A 16,601-nucleotide genomic window follows, 5' to 3' on the forward strand; every position below is an offset into this window, starting at 1 on the left:
GTGGCTTGTTTCCTAATGAACGCTGTCCCGATCTGGCAGTTATTCTTATTAGCTGACCACAGAAGTGCTCAGTTTGTTTCCAGAGCTAATAAGTGTGTGTTTATCTTCACAGCTGCCTTCCAGTAAGTGAAGAACCTCAATTAAATCTGGGGACCTGCCTTCTGACAGAAAGTAATTTTACAGGTAAGAAAAGAAGGCTTTAAAAATATTCTTCAGCATGAAACGCGGAGCGCCTGGCTTGCAGATTGCTTCAGCAGAAATGCTGTATCAAGCTGAACGAACAGATTGTGACTTTTGGTCTTAAAAATAAGCAGCGTCGTTTTCCCTTTGCAAGGAATTCTTTCATCCAATCATATTCTCGTATGCAAATATTCCGTAGCTGGTACAGATAAAAAAAGGGCACAAATAAAGCTAAGGGCTCAGGCAGGGCTAAAATTGCTGCGCTTCCCTGATACCTCGTTTCACCTGTGTTTCAGGAACCTGCTCAAACTTCTCTCCTGACAACATGAAGAAGCAAGGCTCACACAGCAATGCTGCTCCAGTTTTGCCAGCACTGCCGGAACCACTCAAAGATCTGAAAATTAAGTACACTAAGGTTAGTAGTCTTTGTGTATGTTAGCTTTTCTTATGCATCTAGCTCAGACTGCTCATTTCAACTTGTTTGTACTGTGGAAGAAGCTTTGAATCAGTACTCAAAATGCTTACCCTGTCCCTTTTCTGATGTTGTTCATATTTGTAATTAATGTTCAGTTATATTTTTTACCATAAGTTTTTCAGGAAGTGTTCAAAAGTCAGAGACTCACTTGATATTTCATGAGAGGTGGGTGTTGTTTTCCTCCTAAAACTAAGATTTTGCAGTGATAAGTTCCTAAAAAACAATTATAACTGTAAGAAATAAGGAAAGGTTCCTGTTGCTATAGTATTTTTCAGAAGAAGAACAAGTTAAAGTTTTAGTGCCACATTCTATTATTATAAGCAGATTTACATGATTATGACAAATACATTTTTGTGGAAATGGACATGTAAAAATGAAAGTAAAATTCACTCTGCTCACCACCTATTTTTATTAGATATAATGAATCAGTTGTTCAGATTAAGCAACTATCATAAAAGAGATATTGCTTACCATACAGTTAATGATCGTACTTTTAGAAACATTTTTGTAGTAGCAAATTATTTGTGTATGCAACTAGAAACACACCAGCAAAGAAGGTCTGACTCCAGATTTGTGTTCACAGCTAGAAGGATCCTCTGGCTGTTTTTTGTCAAAGTATACAGACATCTGCAAGAATTTTACACACGCCATTCACAGAAGTGTATTGAACCTCTGCCCCCTGAAATGTTCAGGTAGAGCAATTGAGCAGAAAGGACTTCTTCTCTTAGGAGAATTCCGTCACATGGTGGTTTTTTCTCATTACCACTGTGATATAAATAATTTTTACTTTCCTAGAAATGCTACTTATTTTGTAACAGAAGGATGTTCTGCAATTATCTAGATTAGTCCTTTTGAATTCTATTCTATCTTGTTTTTTCAAGGAAAACCTACCCAGATTTCAATGCATATCTTTCTTGAATAAATCATGCAGGACCTTACTTTGTAAATATTTAACAGGCTAGAAAAGCTATGTAGCTCTGCCATGTGATAGCTCTTCCTGTCCCAAAGAAAAAAAAAAAAAGAAAAAAGAAATCTCAATATAGGGATAATATATCAGTACATAGAGAGCAGAGGTGTTTCAGAAACCTCTATAACACTATAATATCTTCTTTTTCTCTGTTTTTGTTTTGTTTTTTTTTTTTTTTCTCCAATGGAAAATAGAAAAAAAATGTATGATCAAAATGCCAGCTCAGAAATCCTATGTAAATGAATATCAAGAAATTTCTGTAGAAAAAAAAAAAAAAAAAAAAAAAGTAGTTTTCTATCAGTGTGCAAAAACCTACTCTACACAGAATGGAATAACAAGATACTATGTTTAAAGTGTCTACAGTATCTAATTAAGTACAGTGGAACATTATGAATTCATGTGTTTAAGTTTTTCTGGTTTTGATTTTTTGGTTTTTGGTTTTGGTTTTTTGGTGTTTTTTTTTTGCCCAGAACACAGATTTTATTTTCTTAAAAACAGTATACAATGTATCTCTGCAGAAATTCAATACACTTATTTGCAAAACTGTGTGCATACAAGTGATGAAGTCCAATACATGCTTTCTTTTTGTTATGCATTCCTCCTCTCTACAAATATCACAAACGACTATCTGAAAACCATAAGAGTGAACTGAGGGGCAGGGAACTGGCATAATATAAATTTATCCCATATCCAGCTGTCCTCCTACAATTTAATACAATGTACACTTGTCTTCTTACCCACCCTCTACTATCCATCCTCAAATTAGCACATGGAGTGTGAGGCTGCTGTGACTATGTACCTTGAAGGAGTCAGAATGAGAGAAGCATTAATTATGACTGTAGTCTTTAACTTTCTGCCTGACATATCATGGACATCAGAAGATTCCTCTCTTCAAAAATTCTTGGTTCTCTTTATCTATAATGACAGGAAAAAAACTGCCATCATACAAGCTTCTGGAGAAAAAGTGTACAGGAGTTATTCCAAGGGCTTTGCTCTGAATTTAATGCACACTGTTTTGTTTTCTACAAGAAGGATCAGTTTAGAATTTTTATACAGATTATTTAACTAGAAAGCATTTCCATGGGTGTGGTCAAACACTGGAATAGGCTGCCTGCAAAGGTGGCCTTGTGTTCAAGAAGCATCTGATAATGCCCTCAAGAATTTGCTTATTCTAATTTGTTCTGTTCTATTCTATGGATATATATGTTGGCATTTCAGATTATACTGTTCACTTTAGCAGTAAATTGTGCTGAATGAGTGTTGGTAGATAGCTGCAAATGTACTGGTAAATATTTTACTTAATCAACACAGGGGATTTAGACACTGATTGTTTGAAGAAATGATTTCTGCCATTAATTTTTTCAAGTATTTTCAAATATACTAATAATGTTGCTTTAATCAGAGAAATTCAGATTAGTTGATTGTTAGATTTTTGAATTACAAGAGGGGGATAAAAAACAAATTATTTTGCTAAACTGTGTGTGAAATGTTGTGGAAGACTAAACCACCCTGACTGAAGAAAAATTATAGCTAAGCATCCTGTATGTTATAATTACTGCTTTCACAGTAGGGATAAAAATACAAAAATTGAATCAGAGTACCTGGGAAGAGGGCACTGGGAATAAAGCAACTATAGAAACCTACTTTGTTTAAGCTTGAATGACTCTGTAAATACCAAAGCACTAACTGATGCATCCAAAAGTTTAAATAAACAATGAATAGAATGGGTATGTTCTTTAATCATTACTTCAGTACAGCAGGAAGATAAAATTCCTTTATACATTCATTTTTTAACACAAAATTCTAATGAGAAAAATATATATATATTAAATGCTCTCAGACGCAGGTTTCTGCCAGGCTTGGATTGGACCATAAGACAGACTGCCAATGTTGAATTCATCTGAATGGCACGCATGTTCTACAAGAGCATGTGTGAGCAGGGGACAACAGTTTTTCAGCACTACTTCACTCTCCTTAGTGATGCTGAATTTAATCCTCCAGCAAGCGGCAGGAACCTAGCAACAGCTCTTCTTTACTGCTGGCCACCCCAAAATGCTAGCAGTATCACTTAATGGTTTACTGTCTGCACTAGAGAGGCAGTGAATGGTCAGCTGAACAGTTATCAAAACTGAGTGATTGCTGTTAGCACTATATACCAGGTAACTGTGCTCATTTGAAGAGCATTGTCAAGAAAAGTTTTATTATAGGAAGAGCTGTAGGCTCTACAGTAAAGAGCCCATTAAAAGGTGATTCTCATTCCAAGGAAGATGCATGCAAAGTTGTATTTCATAAGGTGGTTGCTTCTAGCATAGAGCCTTAACAGCTATTTCAGCAGAGCCGTTGTATGGTCAGTCCATTTAAGACAAAGTCCTGAATCAAGTTAATTCTTCATGGAGTACAGACACTAATATGACATTTCCTATCTAGCAGTTATGTTATAAGATGAACTCACTGTCATTTCAAAATACTGAAGGGTGGAAATAAAACAAACAAGCCAAAAACAATATGAAGGGATTAAAAAAAAAAAAAGAAAAAAAGGCAAAGAACAGGTCCTTTCTCCCAGTTCTCCGCTCAGATCACTTCAGTGGTCAAATCAACTGTATAAACCAAAATAGAAAACCTGTGTGACTTCAACTCTTGCTATTAGAGCAGCATCTGATTCTCTGAACTGAAATCAGTCCTTTCAGAGAATCAAGATTTTATTGTACTCTGACAATGGGAAATAAAGCCAATCAAAGGCTTTTGACTGCAATAAGTTTAGTTTAAATGAGAAGGTGTATTATAGTGTCTATTGTGTAATATGTATTTCCAGGTCTAGTGCAATGTGTGGAAGTCATCAGTTTTTCAGTTTGTTGAAATAAAAGCTCGTTTCCCTCTTAAAAATACCAGTGAAATAACAAATTGACAGCAACAATACCTCTACGACATCAATCTATGCAAAATAATTTTCCAGCCTCTAACTTCATGTCAGTGTCCAGTCATTACAGACAACTCTCTTTACATTGCATGTGCAGTAAAATATTAGGTCTTTCATGTTTTCACCTGATAAACAACAAAAAAAGAATGTAAGCTGCTGGAGGAGTTCTACCTGAAAGAAAAAACAGTGTGACTGGTTGCAAGATTATCCCAATTTTGGGGGATTCATTTTTTAGTAAGATGGGAGAGTTGACAGAATACTTTTGGATGGTCCATGAGTGTTGTCTGCATTTAGAGAGCCACAGCCTGCTTGGGGTGGTTGGTGTCTGCTGAACTTGGTTGATTGGTTGGTTGTTTTTTTTCCGACCGTATGGAAACATCTGCATGCAGGTTTCAGCACAGTTGCTTACAATGTATGCAACATAGCATAAATGGAGAGTTTTGACTTTTTCCTCCTCTGTTCTGTCTGTCATACCTGCATAAGACAAGACTGTTGTCTGATTTGAAAAAGACATGTGAATAGTTTATAGATTTATACAATCCTGATACAGTGTTGTGTACATATCTAAAGTAATGAAGTTATGTTTGAAATGGAAATGGTATTAGAGACATTAATAAGAAAAATATTCTAAAGTAATATCATGGATGATACTAGTTGGTGCAATAAATACAATTTTTAAACAAATACTTTCAGAACTTCCAAAAATGGTATGTTTTACTATTATTCCTTTCACAGACAGATATGAATTTGGCATGCTGTAACATCATAGCAGTGTTATGTTAATATTTACCTTTTACTTTGTCTCTTTTCTTGGCAATGTAACTAAAGATGTCTTGTTCATATTAACTACTTAACTGCTGTCTTTGCCCTTTCATGATAGACAGCATTTTGTGCAGATACTCTTCTGGTCAGCTTCATCGCATACTTGAAATTTCCTGGAACTTGCATTTTAGTTTTCCTTTAGACAGCTTTTGTTAAAATAATGAGTTTGCTGATCTGTCCCGATGGCTAGAGGAGATGATGACACTGCATATAAGATGCCAACATATAATCAATCAGAAACCAAGAATATAGTAATAAGAATATAGTAATAGGTAATTGTTACCATAGATGCCTAACCTTTTAATTAGTCATGAAAATATTACCATACTACTCATAAATTATTAAGAATCACCCAGAAAATAAATGCAAGTAATGCCAATAGTATGCCAAAAATGCATTACTTGAAATCTGTCATGTATTGATAGCATATGTGTTTATAGAACTTATATCAGTTCTGTGAGACAAAAAGCATTTATACAGCAATTATGGCACCTTACCTCTGTCCTGCCCTGCATCAACCATCATTTGCTTTGATTTGCCTGCCCCAAATTATGTCCTGGTTTTCTATTTAAATGTAAAAACTTCTGATGCTATGAGAAGCAGTTGTGGGTGCTTCACAGTGATGGAAAGAAACTTAGAAATCACATATTTTCCACTAGTTCATTAGATGGTAGAATTAAACTCAGGTCCTCAAGCTTCTGCCTGCATGGTTATGATCAGTGAATGGATGTGGGGCAAGGTGCTTCTGTCAGCCTGGATCCTCAAAATTGGCAGAGGCTGAACATAAAATTCCCTGTATACTCAGAATCTGCAACTATTTTAATGATGAGCATAAGCAGGATCTCTTTTGTGCCTTTGGTCCACGGCCTAAAACACCATATCAGGTCTCAAGAAACAAGTCCTAAGGCAACATGGCATTGAGTGTATTTCCCCAAACCGGCCCATAGACCATTGGCACTCCCTCTCTCCCCACCTCTCTTTTCTGGGCCTGTGGGCCTGTGAGCCTGCTGTCCCCCTGTCGCAGACTCATATAGATCTAGAGAAAACTCCATCACACACTGAGCAGCAACATATCTTTCTCTTTTCATACTCTGTGTGGTATATAAAGCCTTCCCAGTGACATTTCCTTTCTCTTCAAAGACCATCTTACAGAATCAGAAAGTAAAAGATAACTCTATTCGACAATTTCATCTGTGTAGATTCAAAGATGTTTGGCTCTGGGGCAGCACCAACCTGGCCTATAGATCAGACTCAGGTTCTATTTTGCTTATACAAATGGAGAGGAATACCTCACATTCCTTCCATGGATCTTAATTCAGCTGTCTGATAAATTTTTGCAACTGTGTAATATTATATAACCCCTCAATGACTGCATATTAGTGCACATTTTTAGTAGATCATTTGATTGTCTGCCATTCAGCAATTACTGAATGAGCTCGGAACAAAAAGCAGTGGGCATAAATTGGAACAAGGCTCTGCCTAAATGTTAGGCAACACTTCTTTATTGCATGGGAGAAAGGTTGCCCAGAGATATGAAGTCTTCTCCCTAGAGATCTTCAAAAGTCACTTTGACATTGCCCTGGCCAACTTGCCTGATGCCCTGTGAGCAGAATGAAATGGCCTCCACAGCTCCCTTCCATACTTAACCCTCCTGAGATACCTCCTGGTATCATTTTTAACATAACAGAAGAGAAAACTTGGAATTCCTTTAATTTTTCCTTCAGTTGTAATGATGTATTTGCTAATATTACTTTTTTACATAAAGATGTCCACTCTTGAATTGCTAGTGCTATATCACAAAAGTTCATAAAAGTTCTATTGGGTAGAAATCAACACCCATCTTGCCTTGTTTACTTCTTGTTCTGCATGTGTCAGAAATGTTACAATCAAATGTGATAGTGTTTGTTCCAGACAAAGAAAGTAAATTTAGTGCACACTGTGCTTTTCAGCCTGTATAAAAGCTTAATCTTTGAGTGGAAACTAAGTTATTTATTGCATGAATTTTGTGCATTAATTTCATTCAGCCTTTATAAAAGCTTAATCTTAGAGTAGGGACACAGTTACTGTCATTTGTTAAATGAACTTTGGATATCATCTTCACTTCTGTTGAGTAATCTGTTGTGATTAACTTTGATGTAGCTGTTACGTAGTTTTCACTCTTACATGATTCCTAGCTGCTAACTTTATGTTTTGTACTTTTATAAAGAGGATGAAATAGATATTAAATACAAAGGCAGAATAACATAGGAAGAATGAGGAAAAGTTATTTTATTAGTTATTAGATATATTCAAATCACTGTCAGGGTAAAAATATCTAAGCAAACAAAGCTTGTTTACTTGTTTTTCCTGGTGAAAAACCAGGAGAGGTGGTGTCTGCTGAGGGGTAACAGTGTAGAGGCATTACAGAGCTCCTTTGGGTTGGAATGAAGGTTGGAAGACTACCAAGCTGGACAAGAAGAATTTATTTGCTGTAATGCCCCTCTGAGGTCAAATAAAGATAGACATATTGCTGACAATAGTCAGAGTAACTGGAGCATTAGCATTTTATGTCTATTACCTACAGAGAAGGAGAATTGGCATTAACGTCAGGATTGGAATTGGAATCATTTTAAACAGAAGATAGTCATACTGATTGTAAAGAAATGATGACTAAATTTTTACCAAAGGACCATCTCATCAAAGCCTGAAGTTGTACAAAGTAGCTTTTCTATTCAAGAGCAGGAATTGCAACACATGCTGAGTACTAAAACCAGAAAGGCTTGAATGGCATTCAGGTAGGGAGGAAAGACAGAAGAACCCCTTGCATTCACAACCTTCAGCCGTAATCCCGTCAATCAGTGTGGTCACTTGCACTGTCAGCAGGAAATTTGCCAAGAGTTTATTATGATTATATTAATGTACTGAATGCTACATTATGCTCATAGGATCAGGCTCTTCTTCCAGTATGTACTACTAAGTGTTTTTTTTTAAGAGAGTGTTGCTGTGAAATGTATTAACTGCTAAGAGAAAGAACAGTCTAGGTTTCTTCTATGGCTGCTAGCAGTAAACTTATGGTGAGTACAATTACTCATTGCAAATAATTCCTCTTGGTTTTTGTTTTCTACCTTTGTTTAATGGAATAAATGTTGAGTTTCTGTAGAATACTGAGATAATTGCATCTCTGCATTCAAGTCTTGATCAGAAACACATTCAGTGAGGAACCAGTCCACAAAGCCACAGTTTTTGTGAATAATAAAAGAAAGCTTATGTCTGATTATTTTTCTCCCATAGTGTGGAAATAGATAAATACACATGCTTACTTTTTACTCTGCTTAACAGGTTATTTCTGTTTTTCATTCAGTTGACAGTGGAACTATTTTAGCCTAGACTTTCAGACAAAAGTGTTACTGCATTATTTATTTATTTATTTATTTATGTATGTATTTATTTTGTGGGATTGCCTTCTGTGGCAGGAGAAGGTGAAGAGAAATCAAAGAAAAGCCAAATGAAATGGTGCTGCTCAGGAATAAACTACATGGGCTACTTAATACATACATATATATATTATGTAATATATATTTACCAATCCTGTGAGATCAAGAAAGAAAAGCAGTTTGGGGCAGATTGTTTAGTAACATACTTCTGCTGTTCATCACAGAGTTTGGTTTGAAGGAGGAGAGACTTCTATGTAATGATATCTCTTATAATATGAAACATTGCAAAAAATATCACATGGAGAAAGAAAATGGTTTCTCTCTAAAGGAAGATAGTTTTTAAAAGGTGGTTTACTTCATCACTGTTCTCATCTAAGTTTTGTGGTAATATCCATTCTACTTTTTTTCTGGTACTTATCATAAAATGATAGAATCATAGGATTGCTAGGGCTTGGGAAAGACCTTAAGGAGGTCAAGTCCAACTGCAATTAATCATAGAGCTCTAGATTTATTCTTAAACATAGAGAAGAGTCAATAGGTATAAATATTATTAATAGTTCTGCACTTTTTTTCATTTTCAGATATTTATAAACAATGAATGGCATGATTCAGTCAGCGGTAAAAAATTTGATGTCTTTAACCCTGCGAATGAAGAGAAAATCTGTGAGGTTGCAGAAGGTGACAAGGTAGGATTTACTTTCATTCTTTTATCCTTAGCTTTAAATTCAATTTTATGTTAAAAGTAAGAAGATGAACATCCATTTCTGTTGAGGTAAAATAGTACCTCAAATATTTATCCTATATGCTTTCTTCTGCTTCACCCTTATGAGTTTGTTGATATGAAGAAAGATCTATAGAAACGTTTTTTGGTAATTTTCTTGTTAACAATACTAATTCTTTTTACTGTCTTCGAACAGTGGTGTCCAATTACTGTTATTTTGTTCTTCTTTCCCCATATCTTCCTTATACAATGATGTAATCTGTTCATTACATATTTATTGAAAGCTTTTCATTAGAGATACCATGAAGTGAAAAAATGTTGATATTTTTCCATGCAGACTCTGAAAAATTATTAATTGCTATCAGTATTTTTAGCTGACACTTTGACTTCTTGGTAATGTCATCTTGAAAAATATGGTTTTTGTAAAGAACACAAAGGAAAACAGTCCTAAAACAGACCCTGAAGATGAAGGTCATCTAAAAAAATGAACACTAATTCCACCAAGACTGCTTTTGTTCTACATGTTGAATTCAAGCAGAAGAGTGAAAACATTGCTTAGACTTATAAGCAAACTTTTTTTTTTTACCTATATGAGATTTATTCCTAGAAATATTACAGATAAATGCTATCTAATCTATCTAACTTATCTAATAAAATGAACATCTATATCCTGATACATGCAGCTTTATATCTCATTGTACTAAGTATTTTCAGCTAAAAAGGATGTGCTTAGTTTTACCATAGAGCTTTAATGTATGTTGCCAAGTAGACTAGTTACTTGTTTATATAGAAGACAATTTTATAAAACAGTTTTAAAACTGACAACCAGGGACATTTTTGGATAAACTCTTGAGAAAGTCGGTATGAGAAGTGAATGTTCTATTTCCAGCTGACAACTACATGAAAATGCATTAAAATATTCATTGAACACCATTTTATCCATGACAGATATTAGGATACTTTAAAGCAGCTTATTTGTGCTGGAAGTTCACTAACAATTTATCAATATAAGTAAAATCTCTCTAGCTATATTTACTTAATTGTACAGAGATGAAATATTCTCGAGAAATGTATAGGAAATTAATTCATACAGCTTCCTATGTTCAGGTGCTGCCTGTCCAGTACAGGCATTACATAATATTAGTGACCTTAGAGGAGAGCTATACCAAAGATACATTTCAAACTTTTTTTTTTTTTTAATAAAGACATCTTGAAAAATCTTCATGAACCTGGCTTGCAGTGATTGCATTTTTCTGATCAAGTGCTCTTGAGGTGCCTTGTTCTTGCTTTTCTTCCATCCTACATGCATATAGTGCTCTATGTCACTGACATTTTTTAGAGTTCATTTTGTCCTCAACCAAGGAATTCTCTAAGCATGCCATTAACTTCCAGATTGTATCCTGTAAGCACTTACATTCACAGACCTTAATCGTATTTATATATTATTTTCCTGATTTTAGGTATTCTGGCACTTTTAGTAGAAAAAAAACATTTTGTACTGCATTTATTTTAATTTGCACAATTCATACAAGCGCAGCTCATAGTTTCCCTATGTTCTTTTCTGACATAGGCCAAGGTGTACATCCCAAGTCATACAGAAAAGCTGAGGAATTTTTATGATAAGAAGAAATAAGAAAAAGAATTAAATAGTCACACAGTGCACATCTGTGTGTTACTGTTCTGACCAATTCTGAAAAAATCAATCTGTTTTATCTTGTAGATTTCAGCTACCTCATGTAGATGATGGCTCATTACTACCCTATAGTAATGATTTTGGTCATTACTAAATTACATTAAAGCTCCTTCCCATCTATCATTTTCACAAATTTCTATCCAGGAAGTACTGTGGGTCTCAAGTCTAGTAGACCTACGCTAGGATTTCCAAGGCAGATGATATTTTGGTTTCACTTTTTCCCTTTTTATGGAGAACTGGTTATTGGGTTTTGAGATTGGTTAAAATTTCTAAATCTGGTCCACATTTAGAATAATTGGTATGGGTACTGATTTACTCAATTTTATTGGCTTAGTCAGTCTTAAGTGATTTACCCAGATGATGTTCTAGCAATGAGAAGGGGGGAAAGTAATCCTTCGAACAGTATATGAAAGCAATTGATTGGGAAAACGTGTCATATATGATTCCTATAGTAAGTCTTCGTTTTGGTTGTTGTTTTCCTTGGGAAAAATATTACAAGATTTATAAACTGTGGAAATATTCCAAGTAATGAAAGCTATTTCTCAAGATATTTCTTTTTTATTATTTTATTACATATATATTCTGAAACACATTTGCACACAAAAGAGTTTCATAAAATTTTTGGTGTATTTTCTCACAGCAGTGAAAGACAAGTGATAAACAATACTTTACCTTATAAAAAACATTAATAAATTGACAAATCAGCTTGCTTAATGCTAAGATACTGCCTAGAATACCGAGCACTTAAGTTTAGCATTCTAAACCTGGTGAATTAGTCCTTTGTTATTAAAATATTAAGTAAAAATGTCCCTTAAAACTTTCATAGACACATTTATTTATTTTCCTCTATAGAAAATTTGTGTTCATCTTACAAAACATTTTAAGGAACAAATTTTTCCAACCTTGTATTCAGAACACCCCCAGATATTTTTAGATAGTGTTGAGTATCTAAAAATTTAACTTAGAGATTTTTGCATCTCTTTCTACATAAAAAGATAAAATTTCATTGATATTGTAATTTCTGTATGAATCCCTAATCAGAGATACTACAAGTCTGAATGCTTGTAAATAGAGTTCCTTAGTATGGTTTTTTTTTGTTGTTTTTTGTTTTCTTTAATATAGAATCTTTGAAAATGCATCTGTTTTCACTGAAATTCACATTGCTGAAACAATAATAAAAGTGTTTAAAAGGAAATAACATATCTAAAACTAATGTACTAACTCTGATAAGATTGGGATGCAAACCACTTTGCATGTTTAGAAACCAGTATGAATGACAATTAAAAAGTTTTACTGTTTTTCTTACAGGCAGATATAGACATTGCTGTTAAAGCAGCTAGAAAAGCTTTTGAGCTCGGATCACCCTGGCGTACCATGGATGCTTCAGAGCGAGGAAGGCTCTTGAATAAACTAGCTGATTTAGTTGAAAGAGATCGACTGACTTTAGCTGTGAGTATAATACGTGAACAAAAAGGGTAAAAAAGCCAGTGTTAATTGGCTTAGTGAAATTTTAAAGGAAGATACAAACAGAAGTAATACACTAAACCTTTGGGAATTTGGGCTGTCCCAGTAATTTTTTACTCTGTGTTCTGAATGGCCCATATAAACTGGATTGTATTCAGGTCTACTGATACATCCACGGAGATCTTCAATATTTAATTAGCTTCAAGGTAATATTTAAACCCACAATCTACGCAGTTTCAGTAGTTGATTCTTAAGGAATTGACATAGACTCCATGCCCAACACTTTTCTAAACCAAAGCCTAAATCAAGGCCTAACCTCAAAGCCAGGTTGAAGTTTGCAAGTAGGGTGGGTTAGAACTTAAAGAAATTATAAATTTTGTGGGTATGTATTTTGTTATCATTAACTCTAGTTTGCAACTAGCAATCAGTGGAAAACTTTAAACAGAACCAAAGAAAACAGTAAGTTATGTGATATTAGGAAGAGCATGGGTGGTGGTTGATGATTTCCTGTGTTTCGTTACTTCTGCTTGTTGTCCAGATTTCTGCTCATCTGCAGATACTTAAGCATTATCATTGTCTACTAGCTCTGTACTAATGCAAAAAAGATCTTTTAAAATAGAGGTGTACCAATTATTTGATAAGTGTTGTATCCTACACTTGTTTTACACCTTATGTTTGATGTTACCATCAAGATGCTCTCTCCAAGTTTAAACACAGTTTGGGCTGAAAGACTAAGCACGTTAAGTATTGTCCTGAAGATGAGCATTGCTTTGGTGCCTGCAGTGTCAAAGAGTGTAAAAGAGCATCAGGAACTCAGCACCCCACATCCAGCACCCAGGATCATTACTCAGACTGATCTAATCACAATTTTAAGTATTTAAGCATTAGCTACAAACTAGAACAATAAAATTCAAACCTCCAAAACATAAAAATATCTGTTGGCCATTGTAGCATCTTATTGTTCCTTTGTTCCATCTATTGTTTCTAGGACACACTTGCATGTGTCCTAGCAGATTTTTAAAAGACGAGTGAAAAATTCATAAGAGCTGTGGCTATTTCCTTGAACTCTCAAGATTACAACTCTCAGGCTTACACTTCTCTTCAGCAACTCTCTTTTTTTAAACTAATCCTGTCATCTTGATGTGGAGTGATAACCTTCAGAAAACTTGAGTAACTAGAATTTGTGTCCTTGATAGTGCTAAATTTATTGTAGCTGAGAGAGAATAAATTTTAAGGAACTATATTTTTTTAATAGGAATGGTATGGCCCCTTGCCAGTTCAGTACCAGATAAAGTGGCACTTACTTCTTTGTTGTATAGCCTAAGGCATTACACATGCAAAGAGGATAGAGAAATAATCTTTTTTCCACAGGAAAGCCAGAGCATTTATTTTTTGTTCCCACCAGCCTTTTTTGTAGTATGAAAGCATAACTTTTCTCTCTCCCTCAGCTTCTATTTTGCTGACTTAGTTTTTATTTGCCACATATTTCTCACATTAATAACTACTTTTCCCTTTTAGATTTAGGTTTTAGATTTTAGGTTTACTTGAGTGAAGTGCTTTCCAAACTATCAAAATGAAGAGTAAAATAGCTAAGGAACTCTGGGCCAGTTAAATAATAAATTTAGAAATAAAATAATATTTCTAAGATATGATTAACTCTTGAAACTATTGTTTGATTATTTTATCCTGAGCATCCTAATAAGATTGTTCTCAAAGCTGAAGGTTCCCTCCATCTTTGTACTAGGAAACCTGAGAAAAAAAGTGCATCAGTATCAGCATGTTGTCATTATTTAAGGACATGGTCTTTAGTAAAATACTGTAAAATTTAGGGCTGTTAAAATGGCATACTCCCTAGATTTTATACCAGCTATATTTAGTCCCTGAGGGATCATCAAATCACAAAATTAATCAACTGAAAAATAAAAGATGTTGAATGACTATTATTTTAAAGGTTTAGGGCGTATATTTTCCTAGCATGGAGAGCCATGGGATGGACAGTTGGCCAGCCTTCAAATAAGACAAGTTTTTTTTCACACAATTGTTAGCTAGAAACAAACAAACAGAAAAAAAATAGTATCTTCTCTATATTTATTTTTCATATTGAAATGTTGTCTCTTGAGTTCCTAATGTCTCAAAACTTTCCTCTGCACATGAGGAAGATAAGTTTTTATTTGGGGCTTGTATTCCATGCTTTGAATATAATTTTTCATAAAAAAGGCCTGCTCTGAAAGTAATGCCTCCTATTATATTATATCCCACAACATTAGAGGTGAATTTTGGTGGCACAGTAAAGATTAACCTTCCATCAATATTCTGGCAATTTTGTTGCCCTGCAATGGATGGCTGAGGGGCAATTTGTCAGATTGACACCTGGCATGGAAATGTGTGTGAAGCATGGAAAAGTGTGGAAATGAATTCCTCTGTGCAGCAAAAAAAATTGCATCTGATGAGTTTTGTTGACATCTGCTAAACATTTACGGAGGCCAAACAGTGGACGTGAGCACAATGAGGCTGGACATGGTGCCTTTCATCAGTGGTGACAGTGACAATGGTTCACATTTACTGGTGGCAAGCAGGCTGTTTTCCATTTCTGGTGAAAATTCACAGCTAATGTTGGTGACTATGCTGACAGTGTATCATAGCTGACAATTTGCTCTATCAAACAGTATTACTGTGCTCTTCATATCTGTTGAATTTTCCGTGGAAATAAAACAGGAGATAATCTAGATATGTTGCCAGTTATGCATCCATTAAGCATTCGTAGACTCCAAGCTGTAGATTTTTCCATCTATACTTTGAGAATACTTAGTATGAGCTATAATGTTTTATCTGATTTCAGATAGGAAAAAATGTTATTCTTTTTCAGAACATCACCATTTAAGTGTAAAATGATCCTGCTAACTGAATAGATCACTGAGAATAAAGTATCATTAAATTTCCTTGTTTATAAAATAAACTTTGAGTTTTTTCTTCTAGATGGAAATTAATCTTCTGTCTATTAGTACATGCTAAAAACCTCTGAATTGAACAACCACTAAATGCTAACACTAAATGACAAAGTACATATATTGGAAAGCTTATCAACATTTGATATTAACTTTGTAATTCCTGTTGTCTACAGACGTTGGAAGCTATTGATGGTGGTAAACTCTTTTCTACTGCCTACCTAATGGATTTAGGTGCCGGTATTAAAACAATACGCTACTGTGCAGGCTGGGCTGATAAAATCCATGGTCGAACTGTTCCAATGGGTGAGTAGCTTTGAGATAACAAAAGCACAGAACTGAAGCAATGTAACCTGTAAAAATCTATATTTTTCTAGAAGCTGTGCAGTAGCAGTAAAAATTATTAATGGAATATATTTTAGATTGTTTTTAATATGCCTTATTTAACATCTATCATAATGCTAATTATGAGCATTCATTGTAGTTATTAGCATTGTTATATTCTTTTTTATATGCAACTACAAAGTACATTTTAATGTCTAGGAATATTTTAGCCTATATATACATCTAGAAAAGCCTTATTGGGTACTTTTGCATAGCAATGGGTTGTTTATGCAATGGTACTGTAAGTCAGGTATTTGCTTATTAAAGCTGAGATTAGCAAAAGCAATAATATTTGTTTCAGTTATCAAATAGTTTATTAGGAACAGTACTAAGAGATAAGAATGAGGAAACTTTCCTTTGTTTTCCTGAATTTTCCTTCTGTTTCCTCTCCCACTGAGCAGATCTACAATAACATTGTTTCTAGCTGACTTCTCTCAGAAGGACAAGGAATGGTAATAAAGAAAGAATTAAGGAAAACTGTAGTGATAACTACCAGACTTAATGGAACACATGCTTATTTCAATCAAAGAGAATTTATTTTACTTAATGGATTTCATTTAAGATAAGATCTAATATTAAAAAAAAAAAAAAGTCTGATACGTACCTAGGATTGCAAATAG

At 34.4% G+C, this 16,601-nt stretch overlaps 1 protein-coding gene and 1 long non-coding RNA gene across 2 annotated transcripts in view; one reads left to right on the forward strand and one right to left on the reverse strand.

Moving 5' to 3' along the window:
* Positions 1-402: 402 nt before the first annotated feature.
* The window catches only part of ALDH1A1 (aldehyde dehydrogenase 1 family member A1), a 31,503-nt gene continuing 15,304 nt past the window's right edge, over positions 403-16,601 (forward strand). The window contains exons 1-4 of the mRNA XM_052701306.1: positions 403-595; positions 9,356-9,460; positions 12,497-12,637; positions 15,774-15,903. Coding sequence (XP_052557266.1) covers positions 506-595; positions 9,356-9,460; positions 12,497-12,637; positions 15,774-15,903 — 466 coding nt within the window. The 5' untranslated portion in view covers positions 403-505. The remainder of the gene's footprint in view (positions 596-9,355; positions 9,461-12,496; positions 12,638-15,773; positions 15,904-16,601) is intronic.
* LOC128089662 (uncharacterized) lies at positions 12,566-14,100 on the reverse strand. Its single transcript, XR_008210638.1, has 2 exons — positions 13,487-14,100; positions 12,566-13,178 (listed from the first exon to the last, which is right to left on the reverse strand). It is a non-coding gene; the product is annotated as an uncharacterized LOC128089662 (long non-coding RNA).

This window comes from Tympanuchus pallidicinctus, unplaced genomic scaffold (assembly GCF_026119805.1).
Source record: "Tympanuchus pallidicinctus isolate F22 unplaced genomic scaffold, pur_lepc_1.0 scaffold4, whole genome shotgun sequence".
NCBI classification, from domain to species: Eukaryota; Metazoa; Chordata; class Aves; order Galliformes; family Phasianidae; genus Tympanuchus; species Tympanuchus pallidicinctus.